The sequence below is a fragment of the Gouania willdenowi genome, chromosome 7 (genome assembly GCF_900634775.1).
Source record: "Gouania willdenowi chromosome 7, fGouWil2.1, whole genome shotgun sequence".
Taxonomy (NCBI): domain Eukaryota; kingdom Metazoa; phylum Chordata; class Actinopteri; order Blenniiformes; family Gobiesocidae; genus Gouania; species Gouania willdenowi.
Window position 1 is genome coordinate 18086337 of NC_041050.1, and position 24824 is coordinate 18111160.

The 24824-nt window shown below is 37.5% G+C and overlaps 1 protein-coding gene across 5 annotated transcripts; it reads right to left on the reverse strand.

Moving 5' to 3' along the window:
• Positions 1 to 440: 440 nt before the first annotated feature.
• Positions 441 to 24824, reverse strand: LOC114467192 (uncharacterized). Of its 5 annotated transcripts, XM_028453310.1 has the most exons (4): positions 2909 to 3038; positions 2750 to 2830; positions 724 to 1059; positions 441 to 634 (listed from the first exon to the last, which is right to left on the reverse strand). In XM_028453310.1, exons 2-4 carry the CDS (start codon positions 2811 to 2813, stop codon positions 471 to 473), a joined length of 564 nt encoding a protein of 187 aa, XP_028309111.1. In that variant the 5' UTR covers positions 2814 to 2830; positions 2909 to 3038; the 3' UTR covers positions 441 to 470. The 5 variants fall into 5 exon arrangements, 3 of the variants coding, with proteins under 3 accessions (XP_028309111.1, XP_028309109.1, XP_028309110.1); XR_003674499.1 differs by lacking the exons at positions 2750 to 2830; positions 2909 to 3038 and adding an exon at positions 24704 to 24824; XR_003674498.1 differs by lacking the exon at positions 2750 to 2830 and having other exon boundaries at positions 2909 to 3041.

A 24824-nucleotide genomic window follows, 5' to 3' on the forward strand; every position in this document is an offset into this window, starting at 1 on the left:
TGTTCTTTGTTGTGTCCAGACTCTTCCTGCCGTGTATTAATTCAACAAATTTGAATGTCATAGAAAAGCTTTTCACAATTTTATGTTCAGCCAGAATGTCAATAATTTCATTGTTCTTTTGGTTTAAATAATTTGTTAAGTCAAGTCTACTGTACATGTGTGCATTTAGCTTTCTTTCCTCATTAGTTATAACAAACCATGTCTTAAAATCCAACACAAAAACTAATTGAACATGATGTTCCAACCATGCGAGCTAACGAAAAAGCAAAGTTAGTTCTTAATGAATTCATCCCAAAATGTCATTTACCTGTAGTTTATTTATTTGTTGCTGCTTAATAATCACATGGATGAACTCAAACATACTTAAACCCATTAACACGTGACTCAAAACACACAACCAAGATACTGCCACACAATTTTAAAATGAAAACACATCAATATGTTCTTGTACATTCACTACATTGGTTTATTCAGAATGCTGCATGCCCAAAAAAACCACAGACAGTTTTCACAATGTAGAATGGGAGAAAATACAGCGTCACTGCAATCAGCAGCAGCAGCAGCAGCAGAACAATCCCTATAAGGACCGAAGCATCTACGTTTTGCTGTCTTTCCCCATGATTTCCATCAGGAACTGCACAAAAATCAATTAACAAAATACAATTACTATGGGGTGTTAGATTCACAATGACTGAACTTTTTGTGGTGATACCAAAAACTTACCTTCAGCAGGTTTCACGGCCAGGGTCACATTGCGAACATGAACCCATTCGGTGTTTGTTGTACCAACAAAACACTGATAGACCCCTTCATCTGTATCTGTCACATCCTTCAGGACCATGGACACTTCTCCATCAGCCATCGTTGTGTTCACACGGCCTACATACGATGGATCCTGGTGATCAGTTTCCAGTTTATTGGCCCGATGAAACAGGACATATGGTCCAGAAATGCCCTCTCTTGTCAACAATACCACTTCAACCGAGTCATTCCACTTGATCTTACATGGAAGTATGACATCACTTCCCTTAACAGCCTCAATGGTTTTCTGCTGCAAATCTGCAAAGAAACAAGAGGTTTATGTTTGAGAACCAAACTTCATGTGTCGAGTGGAAGAAGTGTTGATTTTTGTACTTAAGATCAAGACGTACATGAGTGCTTAACCTTTATATTTGTTTATCACTTTTTATTAAATTGTTTGTTTATTTAATGTTTGTTTGTTTAATTATGTTTGTATTCTTTTTCTTCTTCTATTAATGTCTAACTGCTATAATCACTTACAGTATTTACTTATGTTGTTGTGGTGTTTTATTTTAATCTTCCTCTGCCATTAAAGCATACAGTATTTTAGTATTTGGAGTTACCACAGCTACACGTGGTCACTAGCTCACACCGCTCTACGTTTGGTTATGGACAGTCACGTGCAATCTATATCTATTTAGGGTTGTTGAAAACTCTAAACATAAAATACAAACATATCTGAAAGTTCAATCTTACCAGTGGTGGGATAGATCAGACAGACACACACACACACACACACACACACACACACACACACACACACACACACACACGCACACGATTGTGACCATTACCAGCCCTCCCTAAGCAGGGTAAGAAAAACTTTATAAAAGGTAGAAAAAAAAAGTGATCCAAAAATATTGTTAAATTAGCAGTGATAATAGTCCTAAAGAAAATCAAAAATAACAATAAAAGTAAAGGAAGTTGTTAACAATTCAAATGAAATCCTTTAGAACAAAGAGAATGTAACGTCTTCATGTCATCCAATGGCTAAAGACGGCTAACCGGCTCCTAGAGGGAGTTTTTTATCAACCATCTGTCTTATAAAGCTGTTAGTGATACAACCTTGATATTTACTAAGTAGTTTAGGTAAATGATTAGTTTGAGTTGTAGTTGCTATATGAATATGTCCTATGAAAGCATATTTCAGCTGTTGGAGCTAAGCTAACCAAAGCTACTACACGGTGCCGCTAGCATACATGGCCCTACGTTGTGTTTAGTACACTCACGTGCAAACCTTCATATCCATTTATGGTCAATGGAATCTCTAAACATGAGATCAAAATAGATCTAAAAGTTCAATCTTACCAGGGGAAGGAAACATCACAATGCCGACTGGCAAGCAGGACAATAGAAAGAACAACGAGATCGTCATTTTGCTTAATGTTTCTGCGCATGATCGTTTGATGATGTATTTTACGTAAACTAACACGTCATCACTGAAAGCTAAGTTTAAGGCCACAGGACGCTCAAATACAAAATAGAAAGAGCTGTGAGTTATGTTTATTTGTTCTTTACTTTACATACAGTGAATAAAGTTCATGAAGTTATGACTCAGTTTTACTAAAAAGGACATACAAAACATTACTGTGCCAAAAATAAGCTTTTTTTTTTGTTTTTTTGTTTAGTTTTTTTTTAATTTCCATCAAGTTTTTTCCACAGAGGAGATTTAAAAGCCATAATTAAAGGATATTCACATCATGGGTGGTCATTATGAGAGCATTATGTGTCATTACATCCATGATAATATTTGGGTTCTCCCTTTGTTTTCCAGAATCATCCACAATCATGAAATTCTTTTTAAATCTTGAAAAATATTGAAAGATCACTTTAGTGTGTAAGTAAGGCTAGTTTTTTTCTCCTTCGTGTCGGACCAGTCCAAGGTGTCTATATTTTATTTTCAGTCTATTTTATTAAAAAATCTGATTGAACACTGATTCCCACTCACCCTGGAAACATTGTTTAAGTAGATACATAAAATTACATCTTCTTCCAAGATCACCCCTCTTCATGCAATGGTAATTTATTTCTGTTTGAGTAGATCATCAAAACATTTTTATCAACATAAATGCGCAGACATAACTCAAAGATATTAATATTTACTTACAAAAAGCAAAGAAAAAGCTGAGCCGTCCATTTTAATAAAAAACTCCATAATGTCCTATTTGTAAAAAAGAGCCAAGTCAACAGCTGACAGAAGAGCAGCTAAGCAGGAATGATGTCGTGCAAATGGTTCCAATCACATAAAGAATCAGGCAAGTCAGGTACACCAGGAAGCTTGACACACCTGGTGGACACACCTTTAACATTTAAAAATATTCAAAGCATCCTGACAATGAATGCACCTGTAAACAAATTATTTGTTTTCCTTTCTACACCTTGTTTGCACAAGCTATCAAAGGTCAACACCACATGTCGGGCACTCTCATTACGACAGATATACATTTATTTTATTGCATAATTGTGACCATCACCCTGATGGAAGGGTTAAAAATAACTTTATTTGAGGGAAGATATTAAAAAGAGGCCGGTGTTACACCTTGGTGAGAGGGAATGGAACAAGGACGAGGGATTTAGGGGTTCGTTTGAGCAAGACATGAAAAGAAAAAAACATGAAAAAATAATACAACTTAATAATGAATTAAAAATACTACAAAACAAATGTATATCAGTATTTAGATAATCAGAATAATTAATATATAGATAATGATTATGTATAAAGTTGTTTCGTTCATCTGTGTCTGATTGGTGACGTGTTTCCTCCTTGGGGCGCAAAAGTCTTTACCGTCCACTCTCGTTAAAAGTTTTGCATGCAGTAAACTCAATGGAGTGTCTCTGGGCGCAGCTTACCAGCACCCAGAGACACTCTGAGGCTGTGCAGACTTGAATGCAGCCGGATCATCTACACAACACCCCCCTCCCGCCATGGGAGGGGCTGACGTCACAGTCGTCGGTCATAAAGTGACTTTGACACGTGAAGCCGTGGGACAATAGGAGAAGCAAAATGAAGAAAAACAAATTAAACAATTCTGCTTTCCCTGCCTACCTGCTGACTCAGCATGGATAAACACAGGTAGGACCCATTTAAAGCACTTTTCAGAGAAGGCAAAGAAACATGAACAAACTAGGAACAAACAAAATTTGATTGATGATTTCAAATCTTGAATATGTCCATATTTTGTAAACTAGGTCTTAAATTATATTTTGCCAGGTCTTAAATTATGTTTATTCATTTACCGCTTTAATTACTTTACTAAAACTAAGAAAAATAGGGAAAATCTGATAAACAAAATAAAAAAAATTAAAATTTCAAGAAGTATAATAACCCTGACACACACTCACTCACTCACTCTATTGTATATACCATAGTTTCTCAAATTAAGGTACGTGTAAACCTAGGGGTACCCAATGGCACTCCAGGTGGTACTTGAGAGAGAAGAAGAAAAATTAACAAATGAAAGCATTACAAATACAGGGTTTTATAATGTTTGCTTTTATTTCAAAATTATAATAATACTAAATATTACCAGCAATTCACAAAACGACAACAAAAACACTGAATAAGAGAAGAATATAGTGAATAATAAAAAGAACAGACAACCAACAAAAAAATACACAAAATGACACAAAAAACACAAATTTACACAGAAAACACACAAAATTTCAACTGGTCCCACATCAGGCGGGAGATGACCATAAATGATAAAAACTATAGAAGCAAATTTATTCAGGAGGCACTAAATACTGTTTCAGTCCACTTATTTACAAAATGAGATTCTTTGTTATTCTGTGTTATTATCACTCATTAATTCCATCATTATGATCTATAGTGGTTTTTTTCACAGAATTCTAACCAAAATGTGGTAGTTGGACATAAGGGTGGACTTGGATTCAGAAATGAGAGAAAGGGGTACTTGAGCCAAAAACGTTTGAGAACCACTGGTGTATACAACATTTGTTCTTGCTTGTTTATGGGTTCTGTGGCAATAAATATGGTTAGTTATAAAGCAGTTCTGTAACTGCAATTTTCCTTACTTATTTGTTCAAAGTTACACAAAACCTGTTTTTGGTGTATGTCTATTTTGGAGTTGTAGCCCCCCTGGAGAAAAATGCACCAGCCGCCACTGGTTGTGGGGTGAAATGTATTGAAGCAGTACAATGATAAATGAGGAGAGATTGATCGCAGATAAAACTTATATTTCCTCTTTTTAAGAGGTGGCACCCTGGCATTTGTTGAGCTAATATTATTAATCATAATTAATATTCTTATTTATATAACCCATTATTAATAACCCTAATCTTCTTACAAATGTGTGCACTGAACTCCTGTAGATGTTTTACCAGTCAGTGGTCTGCTGGAGAGGCAGCACAAGGAAGGACAATAGAAGAAGGCCCAGTTAGTTGTTGGTATTGAGTTGGACTCTGTGAAGGCAGGGGTGGAGCAAAGTCATCTGACCAGACTCAGTGTACAGATACTGGACAATGTCAGCCAGTATCTGTACATTGCATTTACACGGTGTAACCCTGTTATTTTTGTCTGTTTTATCCTACAAAACACTTTAAACACTTGTTAAAACGAATGAGGTGTGATTCCGAGTTTCGCCAGAAGGGGCAGCGCACTAAAACACTTTTAGCGCTCTTCTTTGTTGGTTTTCTTCCTCTGGCATCCATCTTGCTAAGCTGAGCGCGCCACAGAGAGGCAAAACGAGAGGTAAACTTTGAATAAAAGTTGTTTTAATAATCTAAATAGATCCAGAGACTAACTATCATAACTGTAAATATATCCTGCAGAACCTGTGATGGTTTTGATCCAGTTGGAACTCAGAAACAAATTCGTTTTGAAAATGTTATCCTGGTGAGTGTTGATCACATTTTCTCTGTGTTAGCATGCTAGTGTTGCTGATAAAATATGGAAATGACCATAAATGTATTTGTGAACTTTGCTAATGATAAAAACCAGTCAGGGTAATGTTTTATTGTTTAAACTGACTACTGAAAGAGTGAATTTATTTTGTGTGTTTGGAAAATCGCCTTCAACGTAAGAATGGTATTGAACAATGACAGTGAACTACAAGATGCACATGTCTAGACTTTGTAGAATCACATGTAAATGTGATATGCTACCTGTATATTTTGGGATGTTTACCATACTGTGATTTATATTTCAGTTAATTATTTAAATGATTTATATTTTATATATATTTTATTGAAGAGAAATACTTTTATTTGTAAAATGTATGCCAATTTTTGATTGTCATACTATTTTATTTTGTTATCCCAGCTGATAAGCTAAATTTGAGTTGAGTAATGGACATTAATATGAATAAGAACAGAGACTGATTTTTTGCACGTTTTGAAGACTGGTTTTTTATGGAGGATTCGTCTGGATCTGATTTTTGGTTCTGCTGAATCGGGATTCCTTCACGTTCACCCTGGTGCCTGGTTCCCTGGTCTACCTCCTCATCTAACAGCGCTGCAACGGTTACATCGGGTACCCCTTTTTTTTTATGGACGCTGAATATTAAGGGCGTGGTAAAATCCTAATTTGAGTGCACTCAGAGGTTAATTTTATATTGTCCCACACTATTTTGGTTTTGTCCTTTTATTTTAAGTATTTTCCTGAGATCTCAGAGGTAATATTGTGGCCGATCTGTACATTTATTGTTGTTATGTTCAAATGAATCTTTTTTTTTTTAATCAAAAAAGAGAAAGAAACTGAAACCAAATACTAATACAAATTTAACCTTTAAACTTGCTGTGTGCTTCTTTTGGGGTGGAATCTACCAGTTATTAAACTGATAGACCAATTTACAGCCAGCCTCCTCATCGAATCTAGATTTTGATAACCTTACCTTAGGATCTTAGGATTGTTATTACAGAACAATCACCGTAGGGTTACAACAGCAGAGACATTCAGTGGACGGCTGCTATCACACAGGTTAGTATGACAGAATACAGTATATTCCCTTCTCATAGTGTTTTTTGTTTGATGTCTGTTATTATTGGTTGTTTTAAGCAAAAGTAATTCATCTGAACACCGAAATTTCCTTTGGGATGAATAAAGTCCATCTTATCTTATCCTGTCATGGTTGAACTAAAGTAATTTGGAAAGTATATCACACACACACACACACACACAAATGAAGCCTATGGACAAAGTCAATGAATGAATTATCAATTGAAAAAACACACAGAGTGATGTAAAAACCCCACACTGTTAGATTGCTGTCAGTAGAATAATTTTAATACATGAAATATGTGGACAAAGGAAATTAATAAACAAATAGTATGTCATTGAGAGGGTTTAGGACTGAAATATAAATGATGAAATAACAAGAGACTTCTCACAGTCATATATAATAGGTTAACACACACATTTGAAATATGAACATGATAACTAGATCAGTCTTACACTAACCACAGCAGCAGAAAGAGGCAGGGATCTCACTACTCAGTTGTAAAAAGCTCAACTTGGGATTCTGCTCTTCCAGTTTCTTGTTGACTGCAGTGATTCTTGTTTCTTAAAATAAGACCAATAATTGTACACAGAACAAGTACAAATAGGATAAAAGAAAAAACCCAAACATGTCCTCTGTTCTTTTGTCCATCTCCACGTCCTTCAGCAGGAGCTGCTGAACAGAGGAAACAAGCATGGTGTTAAGTTATTGATGACAGAGGAACTCTTCAATTGGATATGAATTGACTGTATTAGCGGAAACTCACTCTGATGGGGAACAACAACCAGGGTCACGTGGCAAACTGGAGGTCCTGACACGACACTTCTTTTTGGGCGGTTGGTTTTTTCAGCAACGAAGCACTCATAGGTCCCGTTATCTGTAGCCGTCACATTCTTGAGAGTAATGGAGACTTCTCCATCAGTCATTGCTGTGTCCAGCAGGTCAACTCTGTCCTTGTACAATGGATCCTGCTTTTCTGGATCCGGTTTACTGTCCCGATAAAACAGGACATACTGCTCAGAATGGCCTTTTCTTTCCCACAATAACGCTGTAACCTGGGAGTGACCCTTAAAGTTACATTTAAGGGTGACATCATCTCCCAGTTTAACTTTGATGGTTTGGTTCTGCAAAGCTGCAAAGAAAAAAGAACAGGTTTAGAATTGAGAATCAAAGAAAAGTTATTGTGACGGAGCAGCGCCGTCACTAACCGAGCGCACGCACACACACACACATTCTCTTTCTCCCCTCCGTATTTCTCCTCACATCATGCATTTAACTCATATCCTTCTTCCCCAACTGTTGCTAGAGTCAGCCAGAGGTTCACACTTGACTGTTCTAGGCTTCACCTGCTGCAAAAACATTCACACATTCTCACACACTCACTCTTACCGGTGATATGACGTCTCTGAGCAGCTGACGGACAAAATGGGGCGGAGTTAACTAAGGGATTATGTAAGGCAGTAGCGCAGGGTGGGAGATCATGTGATCAGGGGTTATTTTGTCTTAATTGTTTTTTTTACATTTATATGGGGATTAATTTAGGATGTGATTTGAAAAATGCATTTGTTTATTAGAAAAGTTATGTTCAACACTTCATTTTGTATGCCTAGTGGAAGCAACGTTGATTTTTGTGTAACTTTGACTAACTTTGTTTCAGTGACATTTTTACCTTGAGCCAAACAAAGACAATGTTTTCATTAAGATCAGGACATACATGAACGCTGTACCTTTAACATTTTGTACATATTATCAACAAATAGTTCTTCACTGAAAAAGCTAAATGTTGAAAGGGGCAGTTTGATGAATAATTAACTTTATAATGATTTTGCTACAGTGATATATATTTCTTTAGCCTCATTCAGAGGGCTAAAGTTGAAAAAGTTCTGTTTGCTTCCTCAAAACAAAACAACTCCCAAAACACACAAAATAACAGCAAAATGCCAAAAAATATAAAATAAATAAAATAAATAAAATAAAATTACTCTTAAAACACAAAATGACAACAAAGACAGACACAACAACCACTTAAACAAAATGACTAGAAAAACACCCAAAACAACACATTACAGAAAATATAAACTGTCAACAAAATTGTACAAAATGATAGGAAAATAATTAACCAACAACAAAAATGCAGAAAGTGATCCTAAAAAATGCACAAATTGACAACAAAAATGCTGAAAATTACAGAAAAATACACAATTTCAACATGAACACCAAAAAAAAAAAAAAAACTAACAAAATAACACATAATGATTCTCTAAAACACACAAAATGGCTATGTATATACAGTATAACCAAACATGTACAGTAGGTACAAGAAAGGACAGCAACACTATTTTTCTCCATTTTGTGTCATTGTGATGTTTTTTTTTTTTTTTTCGAGATTGTTTATTTTACTTAGAGAAATTATAGTTCATGTGAGAGTAAAAACATCAGCAAGTCATTTATGACCGATAAGGGAGAAAAAAACTCATCAGCGCTCACGTCAACCAGTTTCAACTGGTTCTGGTTAGCACTCCTAGTTTTCCCTCATGCCTTTGTTTCACTTTAAAAACAAAGGTATATGTTGTTTAATGTAACATTTTAAAGTTGAGACTATGAGACTCATAAGTTAACGTATATAAGTAAACTGAACACATTTTAAGCATTTACATTTCACGAAGCTAAAAAAACAACTACCCAGCGGCTACCAAACCTACGGTAGCTACGGTAGTTAAGTTGGATTATCTAAACGTTGCCAATCTTCATTCACAACATATTTCACACCTGCACTGAGATATGACTCATTTAAACTCACCTGCAGAGCCACATATAAAGATGAACAAGAGGAGGCCACGTAGCATCTTGCTTATTTTTTCCACGATTGTAGCTTCAACTTCCGCGTGAAAACTCACGTAGGTTTGTGATGTCACAGGAGGTGACGTAGGCTCGCTGTATACTCCCGGAAGACTCAATGGCGTGTTATAAAACAGGTTGGATGCTTTTGCGTGGTTGGGCTAACATGTCGAGTGGTTATCATACAATGATTATGACGATTTCAAAATTGAGCGTTTGGGGTATATATAAAAATAAGGTTATTTTTTCTCGAATATCATCATCAAAAATTTGTAGTCAATCAGTGCATTTAGATTTTTGATTATTCTTCATATTTATTTGTTTGGTGTTAGCGTTGCCTTTCCTACATCAAATACATGATGACAAATGATGCACCATAACTATAAGTCACTGCTAAAAATAGGTAAATTTAGGTGTTTCAAGAAAGTCAAGCAGTTCTGTGAAAGGCTGAAAACAATTGTACTATAATATGATAGGAATGCATAAACACATACACACCTTCAACCTTCATTGCTGTCGCTTTTGTTTTGTCTGTGTATGATCCTGTAGCTGGTTCAGTAACATTGTTTAAAGAGACACCCAATAATAAAAATAGATTTTTTATTACTTATCTACATTTGTATGACATATTTTTTATATTGTCTTAGTCATGTATTAATGCTACTATGTATTTTTTTGGGGGAAATCCACACTTGTCAGCCCCACATCTCTTTTTGAAGGCTTGATGAAATTCTGGCTTGTATGATTATAGTGGAAAGGATTTCTGCTGCCAGTCATTGCAGGAACTGAAAGTTATTAATACACACCAAACCCTCTCCCAGAACTCAACACGTAACTTTAAGAAAGTCAATAAAACCCAACAACATTCCGGTGTTCCGTTGTGGCAACATAATAAACCTTTCTTGTAAACATTAAGTTTTAACCCTTGATGAAAGAGAAACAAAAATGTCTCAAACCAGTTTTATTATAAATCAGGGGGCGTGGCTCTGCAGCCTTGCTTTCTGATCGGAATCACTATAGACAATGCCAGACTGATTGACAGGTTGAAGGACCAATCAACCAACTACCAAGGCACACCTCAGCTCTCATTGAAACAGTGCGCACCCTGGGGGTCAAATGAATACATTGCAGTTAATTTGATTTTTTCCTCATTTCGGGCAAATTCACCTACCTGTTCCAGCTCGTGTGCCATATGTTTGGCACCACCCTTTTCGGTTAGATATTAAACAGGACAGCATGTGACATGATTCCCATTTCAGATTCACCATTCATCAGCCCTTCTATTAAACGCCACCCCTATTTGAAAACAAGCTCTGAAAGACTGGTGGGAATTAAACAATATCACAAACTTTTCTTTAGTGTAATGCAAACTCACCCCCATCTGGAACAACCTTGAATTTCTCCAATAAATAAATAAATACTTCCCTTCATCAGACAAAGGCATTACACACCTGCTGTAAATGTACCATAATTAAGGCTGTAACTTAACATAAATTTAAATATTTCAACACTGTAAATACTTTCTCGGTGCATTTGATTTACTTTCCCTTTATCAAAGTCAGTGGCATCACTAGGCTGTTTTACTCTGGGCTAAAGCCCCAGATATTATTTAATTAGCCCAAAATATATGTTTTTTTAAAGAATATTCAACTTTCCGAGGGTAAATGGATGACCCTCGTTTAACGCACGACAACAGAGCAAACAAAATATCCTTATTCAACTGTGAAATTTTCAAGTGTCTCTGAAAGCACCGCTGTCAAATTTATCGTCAGAGTAACGACAGTTCTGTTCTGTCCTACGTGACTACCTTTAGAAGGATTCTATGGACTTGGCTCAAGCAACAGTCTCCAAAGATGGAGTCCTTGAAACACTGAAATCAATGGAATGGCAGACAAGCTTTGCAATGAAGCAAAAGCCACTTTTTATTAAATTGTTTGTTTATTTAATGTTTGTTTGTTTAATTATGTTTGTATTCTTTTTCTTCTTCTATTAATGTCTAACTGCTATAATCACTTACAGTATTTACTCATGTTGTTGTGGTGTTTTATTTTAATCTTCCTCTACCATTAAAGCATACAGTATTTTAGTATTTGGAGTTACCACAGCTACACGTGGTCACTAGCTCACACCGCTCTACGTTTGGTTATGGACAGTCACGTGCAATCTATATCTATTTAGGGTTGTTGAAAATTCTAAACATCAAATACAAACATATCTGAAAGTTCAATCTTACCAGTGGTGGGATAGATCACACACACACACACACACACACACACACACACACACACACACACACACACACACACACACACACACACACACACACACACACACACACACACACACACACGATTGTGACCATTACCAGCCCTCCCTAAGAAAAACTTTATAAAAGGTAGAAAAAAGAAGTGATCCAAAAATATTGTTAAATTAGCAGTGATAATAGTCCTAAATGAAATCAAAAATAACAATAAAAGTAAAGGAAGTTGTTAACAATTCAAATTAAATCCTTTAGAACAAAGACAATGTAACGTCTTCATGTCATCCAATGGCTAAAGACGGCTAACCGGCTCCTAGAGGGAGTTTCTTATCAACCATCTGTCTTCTAAAGCTGTTAGTGACAAACCTTGATATTTACTAAGTAGTTTAGGTAAATGATTAGTTTGAGTTGTAGTTGCTATATGACTATGTCCTATGAAAGCATATTTCAGCTGTTGGAGCTAAGCTAACCAAAGCTACTACACGGTGCCGCTAGCGTACATGGCCCTACGTTGTGTTTAGTACAATCACGTGCAAACCTTCATATCCATTTATGGTCAATGGAATCTCTAAACATGAGATCAAAATAGATCTAAAAGTTAAATCTTACCAGGGGAAGGAAACATCACAATGCTGACTGGCAAGCAGGACAATAGAAAAAAGAACGTGAGCCACGCCATTTTGCTTACAGTTTTTTACGATTGAATAAACACAATTTTGATTGTTTTGTTTTGTTTAGCAAAACCCAACACACGAACAGCCCAACCACATACCCAATTAGCAAAAGACCTTACAGTTTTTTACGATTGAATAAACACTAAAATCTAAAGTGTTGCCCAATTATCAAAACCTTACACTCAAGGAGCAAAACTTGGCCCCACATTTGCACCACTGTAAGCACAATGAGTCCGTTCACACTTTGTGCAAAACAATACACACCGTGATTTGAAACACTAACACACACGTCTATGCATTAGACACAGAAGTATATCAAGATGTCACTTCCTTGCAATTCCAAAGCACTGACTGTCAAATGACCACACCTATGAGCCAGTTGATTGAACACTGCCATCAGGTGTGCAAACACAAGATTGCTTAATTGTAGACACACCAATCAGGTTTAAGCACTAGAACAAATGCAGCATATGAGTTCACCAAGCTTAACCAAAATGGAAGGAGGAGGAAGAGGAAGAGTGAGGATGAGAGGGGGAATCGGAGAAGGAGGAGAAGAAGGAGGCAGAGGCCGAGGAAGAGGAAGAGGAAGACCTCAAGCAGGAGTAGGTGAAGCTCAAAGGAGAAGAGGTCCAACTTTAAGCAATGAAATTCGCGCAACTCTTGTGGACCATGTTGTGAACCATGGATTGACGCTGAGGGAGGCTGGACTGAGAGTCCAGCCAAATCTCAGCAGATTCACCGTGGCATCTGTCATAAGGACATTCAGACTGGAAAACAGGTAAAAACATTACTTGTTTACAGCTTCTTACTGTATGCACCCCATATCAGCACTTTTGATACCCCTTCCTGTGACAATTTACAGTAGGTTACATGTATTTTGTTCTACATAGGATTGCGGGTCGAGTACAACGAGGAGGAAGGGCTCCCATTTTCACACCACTGCAGGAGAGGGAGATTGTGAATATGGTTTTGGCAAATAATGCCATCAGGCTTCGTGAAATCCAGGCCAATATTATTGAAGACCAAAACATCCTTTATAATGTGAATCAGGTCTCTCTGTCCACCATAGCTCGTATCCTGAAGGCACATCATGTACAAATGAAACAGTTGTACAGAGTGCCTTTTGAGAGGAACTCAGAGAGGGTCAAACAGCTGCGGCATGAGTATGTGGAGGTATGTATTGTTCACTTTAGCACTCTGATGTTGCATACTGCACACATAACCTTTTTTTACATGTAAATGTACTGTACACTAAATCTATGCTGAACTACACAATCTTGTCTTTCACTGTATTTTAGAGAGTTTCACAAATGGATGCTGAGGCCATTCAGCATGAGTTCATCTACATAGACGAGGCGGGGTTCAACCTCTCAAAGGTCAGAAGGAGGGGAAGAAATGTAATTGGCCAGAGGGCAATTATTAGTGTCCCGGGGCAACGTGGGGGTAACATCACCCTTTGCGCGGCAATCACCCAGAATGGGGTCCTCCACAACCATGCCAACATGGGTCCGTATAAAACACCTCACATCCTTACATTTTTGGACAGAGTATACAACCTCACAATCATAAATAACATGCTTAAGGAGTTAAGTTGTTTTGCTAATTGGGTATGTGGTTGGGCTATTCGTGTGTTGGGTTTTGCTAAACAAAACAAAACAATCAAAATTGTGTTTATTCAATCGTAAAAAACTGTAACTCCTTTGCAAAATGAACCACTCTTGTAAAAACTATACACTAACTTATCAAAACCATATTTTTTTACCAAATGAAACACACACGTTGCATATGACTTAACTCTGTTTGCACCAGTTACACTCTGCTGTTGAAAACCTTAAACAATTTGGGCTAATTCTGCTTCTAAGTGCATAGAGTAGTATGGGTGAAGCACACAGTGAATTTGCAAAGAATCGCTCGGATTTGCACAACTGTCAACACAATGTCTGCTCACACTTTTTGCAAAACAATACACACAGTGAACACTTATATGCATTACTGTAGACACCACACAGGACACAAGACTAATGCTGTTGACAATGTTATTTATTTTTTTCCATATACTCAAGCCAACATGGCGAAAAAAGAAAACATTTCCCAGTTTTCATGAACATAACATTTTATTCTGTACAAAAAAAGAACCCCCCCAAAAAAGAAAACACAGCACATAAATTGCTACTGTTGGTCTCTTCTCCTAGCTGGATCTGGCCAGAGAATTTCATCCACATCACAGGCGATATCCTCATTTGCAAGACAGCGGGGAAAGAATCGCCGTGCATGCCGTATCCACCCCTGTATGGCTGTGGCCTCAATCTGGTCACAGGCCTCCTCCATGGCCTGAATGAGGGCTACCCGAGCCAGGGGGTGCAGATCGTAAACTTTCCACCGCCATGCCGAGAAGAATTCTTCAATTGGGTTAAGAAATGGAGAATATGGTGGCAGGAAAAGGACTGTGAAATGTGGGTGCTGCGTAAACCAGTTCTGAACCAGAGCAGAGCGGTGGAATGAAACATTGTCCCAGGTGACAATGTATTGGATCTGCATGTTATTTATGATTGTGAGGTTGTATACTCTGTCCAAAAATGTAAGGATGTGAGGTGTTTTATACGGACCCATGTTGGCATGGCGGTGGAGGACCCCATTCTGGGTGATTGCCGCGCAAAGGGTGATGTTACCCCCACGTTGCCCCGGGACACTAATAATTGCCCTCTGGCCAATTACATTTCTTCCCCTCCTTCTGACCTTTGAGAGGTTGAACCCCGCCTCGTCTATGTAGATGAACTCACGCTGAATGGCCTCAGCATCCATTTGTAAAACTCTCTAAAATACAGTGAAAGACAAGATTGTGTAGTTCAGCATAGATTTAGTGTACAGTACATTTACATGTAAAAAAAGGTTATGTGTGCAGTATGCAACATCAGAGTGCTAAAGTGAACAATACATACCTCCACATACTCATGCCGCAGCTGTTTGACCCTCTCTGAGTTCCTCTCAAAAGGCACTCGGTACAACTGTTTCATTTGTACCTGATGTGCCTTCAGGATACGAGCTATGGTGGACAGAGAGACCTGATTCACATTATAAAGGATGTTTTGGTCTTCAATAATATTGGCCTGGATTTCACGAAGCCTGATGGCATTATTTGCCAAAACCATATTCACAATCTCCCTCTCCTGCAGTGGTGTGAAAATGGGAGCCCTTCCTCCTCGTTGTACTCGACCCTCAATCCTATATAGAACAAAATACATGTAACCTACTGTAAATTGTCACAGGAAGGGGTATCAAAAGTGCTGATATGGGGTGCATACAGTAAGAAGCTGTAAACAGGTCATTTTTTTACCTGTTTTCCAGTCTGAATGCCCTTATGACAGATGCCACGGTGAATCTGCTGAGATTTGGCTGGACTCTCAGTCCAGCCTCCCTCAGCGTCAATCCATGGTTCACAACATGGTCCACAAGAGTTGCGCGAATTTCATTGTTGGACCTCTTCTCCTTTGAGCTTCACCTACTCCTGCTTGAGGTCTTCCTCTTCCTCTTCCTCGGCCATGGCCTCTGGCACGGCCTCTGCCTCCTTCTTCTCCTCCTTCTCCGATTCCCCCTCTCATCCTCACTCTTCCTCTTCCTCCTCCTTCCATTTTGGTTAAGCTTGGTGAACTCACCTGCTGCATTTGTTCTAGTGCTTAAACCTGATTGGTGTGTCTACAATTAAGCAATCTTGTGTTTGCACACCTGATGGCAGTGTTCAATCAACTGGCTCATAGGTGTGGTCATTTGACAGTCAGTGCTTTGGAATTGCAAGGAAGTGACGTCTTGATATACTTCTGTGTCTAATGCATAGACGTGTGTGTTAGTGTTTCAAATCACGGTGTGTATTGTTTTGCACAAAGTGTGAACGGACTCATTGTGCTTACAGTGGTGCAAATGTGGGGCCAAGTTTTGCTCCTTGAGTGTAAGGTTTTGATAATTGGGCAACACTTTAGATTTTAGTGTTTATTCAATCGTAAAAACTGTAATGTTTCTGCGCATGATCGTTTGATGATGTGTTTTACGTAAACTAACACATCATCACTGAAAGCTGAGTTTAAGGCCACAATACATAATAGAAAGAGCTGTGAGTTATGTTTATTTGTTCTTTACTTTGCATACAGTGAATAAAGTTCATGAAGTTATGACTGAGTTTTACTAAAAAGGACATACAAAACATTACTGTGCCAAAAATAAGCTCTTTTTTTGTTTTTCTGTTTAGCTTTTTTTTAATTTCCATAAAGTTTTCTCCACAGAGGAGATTTAAAAGCCATAATTAAAGGATATTCACATCATGGGTGGTCATTATGAGAGCATTATGTGTCATTACATCCATGATAATATTTGGGTTCTCCCTTTGTTTTCCAGAATCATCCACAATCATGAAATTCTTTTTAAATCTTGAAAAATATTGAAAGATCACTTTAGTGTGTAAGTAAGTCTAGTTTTTTCTCCTTCGTGTCGGACCAGTCCAAGGTGTCTATATTTTATTTTCAGTCTATTTTATTAAAAAATCTGATTGAACACTGATTCCCATTCACCCTGGAAACATTGTTTAAGTAGATGTTTCCACCATCACCCCTCTTTATGCAATGGTAATTCATTTCTGTTTGAATTCAATTTTAAGTTGATCATCAAAACATTTTTATCAAATTAAATGCGTGGACACATAACTCAAAGATGAAAATAAATAAAATGTACTTACAAAAAACAAAGAAGAAGTTGAGCCGTCCAATATAATAAAAAACTACATCATGTCTTAGTTGTAGAAAAAAACAAGTTAACAGCTGACAGAAGAACAGCTGAGCAGTAATGACATCGTACAAAAACCCCAATCCAAATAACCGGGCAAAGTCCGGGACACGAAGAAGGAAGCAGGACACGCCTTTAACATAAACAGTAAAAAAGCATCCTGACAATGAATCCACCTGTAAACAGTCTTTTTTTTTCTTCACCTTGTCTGCACAGGCTATCAAATGTCAACACTACATATTGGCAGAGGAGTCGTACCCAGGGCCCCCTCACTTAGGTGTAACACTATGGAATCAGAACAGTATCATAATGAATGAACTCTTGCAGGGTTTTTCACAAATGCACACGATCTGTTTCACAAATATTATTTTGAGGCACACTTGTAATATAAATCCACAGATAATGCAAATTGCTGAATATGCATTTACAAACCGCTTCTGTGCTGTGAAACCTCTGTGTATTTGTGAGTGAAATCTCTGCGGTGAAATTTGAGACTGCCCTGACGCCGCGGGTCAACGAACGTCACCATTGGCTGATAAAACTGATTGACAGATTCATCAGCCAATCAGGTGTGTTTTCTCTCAGCCTATCATATGGCTTCTTACAATTGCAGAGCTCTGATATTTATTCATTTATTTAACTGCAATAACAAAGCCTGCATTGCTGTCTTAAAATAAGTGCACGTCTTGTAGTGTTGACCTTTGACAGCATGTGCAGACAAAGTAAAAAAAGTTAACAAAATAAAATAAAACAGTGCAAATGGTACGATCCACATGTGCTTCTGCTGGTGCTGTGGATGTGACATGTAACGAGACTTGGGAGATAGACAGCAGCAGGTCAAATACCAGGCCAAAAACACAAAGAAAGAATGGAGAGGGAGAGAGAAGGTGAAATTAGGGAAATCTGCTGCTTACTCAATTTTTCAGAGGTGAGCTATAAAAGACTCGCAGCTTATTTTAGGCAATATATTATTTTGTTTGAAATAAACTATGCGCACTGTTGCATATTTAAATGCTGGAACATTCCTTTTGCATGTAAAATCTTAGTTGGAAATACAATTGTTAAAATATAAATTTTGCTTCCACCTGCAAGTTTTAAGTAGGTGGCCAAAGTGTCCCCATGATTCTAATCATTCTATCTTTCCCTTTTATTAACCTTTGTACACGTTTGCTTTGTGTGTGTGTTAGTAATACCCCCCCCTCCAAAAAATAAAATACAATAAAAAATTACCAGTTGCCCTGAAATTGCACGGTTTGTAGATGGCGTGAACCCAGTGGCGGCTGGCCAATAGAGTGCACAATGGCGCCGCCCCACCACTTACCATGTTTGTTTGAGTGAGACATAAAAATGATAAAAAAATAATAATTAATTAAAAATACTATGAAACAAATGTATATTTAGATAATCAGAATAAATATTTTATCGATAATAATGATGATTTGTGAAGTTGTTTTGTTCATCTGTATCTGATTGGTGATGACGTGTTTACTGTTTAGGGCGCAAAAATCTTTACCGTCCACTCTTAATCAAAGTTTTGCATTCACGGTAATGCCTCTTCAATACGAGTGAATGGAGTGTGTCTGGGCGCACTTTACCTGCCTCCAGACACTGTCTGCGGCTGTGCAGAGTTGAATGCAGCCGGAAAATTTACACAACACCCCCCTCCCGCCATGGGAGGGGCTGATGTCACAGAGGTCCGTCATAAAGTGGCTTTGACAGGTGAAGCTGTGGGACGTTAAGGAGAAGCAAAATGAAGAAAAAGTGAATTATTTCTGCTTTCCCTGCCTACCTGTTGATTCAGCATGGATAAAGATAGGTAAGTCCCATTTAAAGCACTTTCCAGAGAAGGCAAAGAAACATGAACAAACTAGGAACAAACTGCATTTGATGATTTCAAATCTTGAATATGTCCATATTTTGTAAACGAGGTCTTAAATATGTCCTAAATTATGTATATTCATTTGCCACTTAATTTTTCTTGTTAAACTAACTAAAACTGGAAAAAAGGGTAAAATCTGAAAAAAATAAATAAAATTAAAAACAAAACAAATTAAATTTCAAGAAGTATAATAACCCTGACACACACTCACTCACTCTATTGTATAGTGTATTTTATTTTTTACATTTATATAGAAATGAAGTGTAAAATGTATTTTAATTAAGCAGCACAACAGAGGCTAGGAACCTCCCCTTCTCTCCCCTTTTGTTCCAAGGTTTTCTGAATTTGGAGCTGTTTAAGATTCCACCAGTTTGTGAAGATCTGAAGCTTTCTCTCTATCCTCTTCTATTCTCTCCTGTGCAAAAATCCTAACTTGTCCAGTCAAATGTTCCTTACCTGTGAGTCTGTTTCTGCTGGATTTTTCCTTCTGTGGAAATGTTGTTTTTTTTTACTTCATTAAAACATCACTTTATAATTTAAATTATAAGTGGCACGAGACGACTGCTGTAATTGGTACTAAATACAAAAAAAAAAAAAGTGAAATAAAGTAATTTAGAAAGTATATCACACACACACACACACACACACACATGAAGCCTATGCACAAAGTCAATGAATGAATTATGAATTGAAAAAACCTTCTTAAACATTTTTAAATATTAGAAGTTTCTTTAAAACAAGACCAACAATTTATCAACATTACTCTATGTTCTGACTGCCACAAAATGAAAAATGGAAGCATGTGAATATGATTTACACAGAAGTTTATTTAGAAAGCAGCATTTCCAAAGAGAAAATAAAAATAATTTTTCTGAAGTAGAAAAACTATGAAAAAAAAATACATCAATGCAATTACTGGAATCATCAGCAGAATCATCACGATGTATAAAGCATTGCTGGTTTGCTGTCCTTCCTCCAGTCTTTCATTAGGATCTGCAAAAAATACAAACAGTATGAGGCGTTAGGTTCACAGTGACTGAGGAACTGATTTTGGTGAAACCAAAAATCCAACCCAGTCCATGGCGTGATGTGTAGACGCTTCATTTAGATCAGAAAAATGTAAGGTGGTTTTTAAAAATATTCAATTCATTTAGCAAATATATCTACACTTATGGATTAAAGTTTTAACAAAATTAAAATTGAGTTTTACACATAATATTTACTTTTATTCATTTCAACTCTATAAATCAGAAGTCTGACCCAAAACCCAATCTTGCGATGAAATCTAAAATATTTTTTTGTGATTACATGTAAAAAAAATAAATAAATAAATAAATAAACAAAAAAGCCTCAACTATCTCTCAATTAATTACAGTATCTTAAAACAAATCAATATTAAACATTTGATCTAAGGAATCATCACCTGGGTAGATATTATCATAATTTGAAACTATTTTCTTTCATCTTTGGAGCGATCGGCAAAAACAAATAACTTAACTGAATAAATAAAAATCTTGTTCAGTGCCTGTCCAGTGAATTTTTTGTTACATTTTTAATCTAAAAATGATCTTTTTTCTTAAAAAAAAAGAAAAAGTAAAGGCAGGTTTAGAATGACTCGGGTCATCTTTGCTTTTAAAGAAATAAACACATTTTACATTGTTACATCATTACAAGGTTTCAAACACTTAAACTATTCTTTAGTCTCAAGGTGTGGAAATAAATTAAAATTTATTTCAAGTAATAATAAAAATAATATTAATCGTAAATAAATAATTAACATAAACAGTATGGTTTCTTCTTGCTTCTCTCGACGAGGTCAGTCGCACTCTCTGTTTCTCCCTTCCTTCCGTCTTATCTCTCCCCCAGCTGCTGCTTTGTCAGGTCTCGTGAAACTAACAAGAGCCTCTCTCTGCAACTCATCCAAAACCGGAATAATGGAATTAATTAGTTGGTCTCTCAGTGCTATCGATCAGATTTTTTCGACGAAAAGAACCGGGGGTGGTGAACCTGCATGTCCAAGCGGGACGTTTGCGGCTGGATACACACTTGACCCTTGGAACAAGTGGCGAGTTGTGTGTCTGTCCATCCTTTCCGTGGAAGACGTGGAGGACATCTACATGATTGGAATAATGATAGTAGGCATGCTGCTGATCGGAGCTGGTGGCTTCCTCATCTATCGAAAAGTCCGCACTACGCTGGCGACTGTTTTGGAAAAGCTGCCAGTGATTTCTGAAGGATGTAGCAGGGCTCTGAACACTCAGACTCATGTGTTGATCGATATCAAAAGCAAGCAAGCTGCTTTTGGATCGTCTACGCGTTATGGATAACAACTGGGAGAAGTTCGAGACCCGGCTTGGAAGTGGAAACTAGGCCACTCATTGGATTACAGCAGAGAGACCCAGGACAGAAGGCTATTGGAAATTAACATAGCCTGTATCAAATCACATTGCTTATCTCCCTTTCGGCTCCCCAGCCAGCCAAGGTTGTCTCAACTCTTATCACCAGGAAGTTTCTGCAGACGGCGGCTCTTACCCCCACTCCCTCCCCCCGCTCCCTCCCTACATTCCTCCTGGAACTGTTGATGCTGAACTTTTCCACACGTCATCTGGTTGTCAGTAATGCAGCTACAGGTCTTCAACTTCAAATGCCTCGTCAGCCATCTTTCCCCACCTCCCAACCGCAGCTGCATGGAGGCGTGGTTGCAGCGCCGACTGGCAGCACGCCCATGTCCCCAAATGGCTGGACTCCTGTTGTTCTTCCCACCTGACCCCCTCCCCCAGCCAACCTCCCACCCAACCCTTCCTACATGCTTTGTCTCAAGTTGTTTGACTGTGTCATGCTTACATTTATGTTTGCAGAGGCGGTTTTTTTCCTGGTTTCACACTGCTTTCTCTGTTTAGGGAAATCAGTTTCAAACTGGCAGTTTTTTTCCCCTCACCCCTCCTCTCCTCCTGTTATTGATCCCTTTTTTCACCTAAATATGTGGGCGCCGCAAATGGCTGCTCCGGTGTGTTGATGTGTCTCCTTTCACTGCAACTACCTAGTCAAATTCCTCGTATTGTTCTAAACTGTACCTGGTCAATAAAGCTGATTCTGATTCTGATTCTGATTCTGATTAATACCAAACGTGGTCTGTGATTCATCGTCCTATCCAGTACTTGCTCATACTGTCCTTAGCAACACAATAGCAACAGGAGAAAGATATATTTCTCACGAGTCATGTTACCAAAACTAGGCTAAAGCCACAAGCTCCCTATAATTTCCAGTAAAAAATAATGAATGTCTGCCATGTTTTCTTTTTCTCAACAGGACTGACGGTCACGTGACCTGAAGTATGGCCCATTGAAAAGATGGGGCAGATGATGTGTAGTCATTTTATGTCTTCAGAGGCATTTGTGTGAAATATCTACACATCACGTGGTGGACAAGATCAGAAGCTTTAGAGTCAGACTGGGTTGAAAACTCACCTCTCAGCTCCACTTTGCAGATCAGTGGACCATCCAGAATGGCCCTTCTCTGACGGTTTGGATTCATCTTCAGTGAATAGAACTCATATAATCCATAGTCTGTTTCCCTAACTTTATCGATGACCATGGCCGCATATATTTCTGTCTGGGATGTATTTTGAAAGTGTACACGACCAGCATAGGCTTGTTTCTGATTCCCTGGATCCAGTTTTCCTTGACGAGACATTGCAACATATTCTCCTTTACGTGGAGTTCCATCCAATTCTACCCAAATGATAAATGATTTATTGTATGGAGTGAGGTCTCCACATGACACGCTGGTTTTTTCCATGACGCCAGCGTACTGGGTTTTTTGCCCCAAATCTGGGAAGCAGAGAGAAAAAGAAAATGAGTAAAAATGAAAAAAACAAAAACAAAAAAACAACAGTTAAAGTTTTATGTTTGAAGAAGAACAAAGAAGAGTTGAACTAAACCATTTGCATTCAAGAAAGCCCTCCCTATTAAAACATTTACCTACATAGTGGCATTAGTATGGTTCCCAGTGCCTTCTAACATGGAATAAAAAAAAATAAAAAAAATCTCTCAATCACACACACACACACACACACACACACACACACACACACACACACACACACGATTGTGACCATTACCAGCCCTCCCTAAGCAGGGTAAGAAAAACTTTATAAAAGGTAGAAAAGAAAGTTTTCCAAAAATATTGTTAAATTAGCAGTGATAATAGTCCTAAAGAAAATCAAAAATAACAATAAAAGTAAAGGAAGTTGCTAACAATTCAAATGAAATCCTTTAGAACAAAGAGAATGTAACCTCTTCATGTCATCCAATGGCTAAAGACGGCTAACCGGCTCCTAGAGGGAGTTTCTTATCAACCATCTGTCTTATAAAGCTGTTAGTGACTAACCTTGATATTTACTAAGTAGTTTAGGTAAATGATTAGTTTGAGTTGTAGTTGCTATATGAATATGTCCTATGAAAGCATATTTCAGCTGTTGGAGCTAAGCTAACCAAAGCTACTACACGGTGCCGCTAGCGTATATGGCCCTACGTTGTGTTTAGTACAATCACGTGCAAACCTTCATATCCATTTATGGTCAATGGAATCTCTAAACATGAGATCAAAATAGATCTAAAAGTTAAATCTTACCAGGGGAAGGAAACATCACAATGCCGACTGGCAAGCAGGACAATAGAAAAAAGAACGTGATCCACGCCATTTTGCTTAATGTTTCTGCGCATGATCGTGTGATGATGCGTTTTACGTAAACTAACACGTCATCACTGAAAGCTAAGTTTAAGGCCACAGGACGCAGCCAATACATAATAGAAAGAGCTGTGAGTTATGTTTATTTGTTCTTTACTTTACATACAGTGAATAAAGTTCATGAAGTTATGACTGAGTTTTACTAAAAAGGACATACAAAACATTACTGTGCCAAAAATAAGCTTTTTTTTTGTTTTTTTTGTTTAGTTTTTTTTAAATTTCCATAAAGTTTTCTTCACAGAGGAGATTTAAAAGCCATAATTAAAGGATATTCACATCATGGGTGGTCATTATGAGAGCATTATGTGTCATTACATCCATCTTTTCCTTGAGAATATTTGGGTTGAAATTCCCCTACAATTTTGAAAAATGTTGAAAAGTCACTTTTGTGTGAGAATTCAGGCTCATGTTTACATCTTCAATGAGGAGCCAGTCCAATGTGTCTATGTTTAATGTTTTATGTTTTTTAGTCTATTTGATCAAAAACCTACGGTGGCTGGGAAGTGTCAGGTGAATGCATTTACAGAAACGAACACGAATGCAAACAGGTACAAACCTATTAAATCTGATTGAACACTGATTCCCACTCACCCTGAAGACATTGTTTGAGTCGATACATTACAGCTTTTTCCACCATCCCCCCTCTTCATGTCATGGTAATTAATTTCTGTTTGAACTTATTTGGAACTATATTGTCAAACCCTTTTAATTAAAATAAATGCGCAAAAACGTAACTCAAAGACAAAAATAATAATATAAAAAAAAATGTACTCACAAGAATCAAAGAAGCTGAGCCGTCCAGTTTGCGGAAAAATTCCATAATTGTCGAAAAAAGCCAAGTTAACAGCTGACCAAGCTGAGCAGGAATGATGTTGTGTAAATACCTCCTATCAGAT

Excerpts from the sequence above, each read along its gene's own strand:
- LOC114467192 (XM_028453308.1), bottom strand. The coding sequence starts at position 23,986 with ATGTATTGGCTGCGTCCTGTGGCCTTAAACTTAGCTTTCAGTGATGAC. Across the intron at positions 1,060-23,811 it reads TGTGATGTTTCCTTCCCCTG|ATTTGCAGCAGAAAACCATT; the intron begins GTAAGATTTAAC and ends GTTTCTTTGCAG. Across the intron at positions 635-723 it reads GGCCGTGAAACCTGCTGAAG|TTCCTGATGGAAATCATGGG; the intron begins GTAAGTTTTTGG and ends ATTTTTGTGCAG.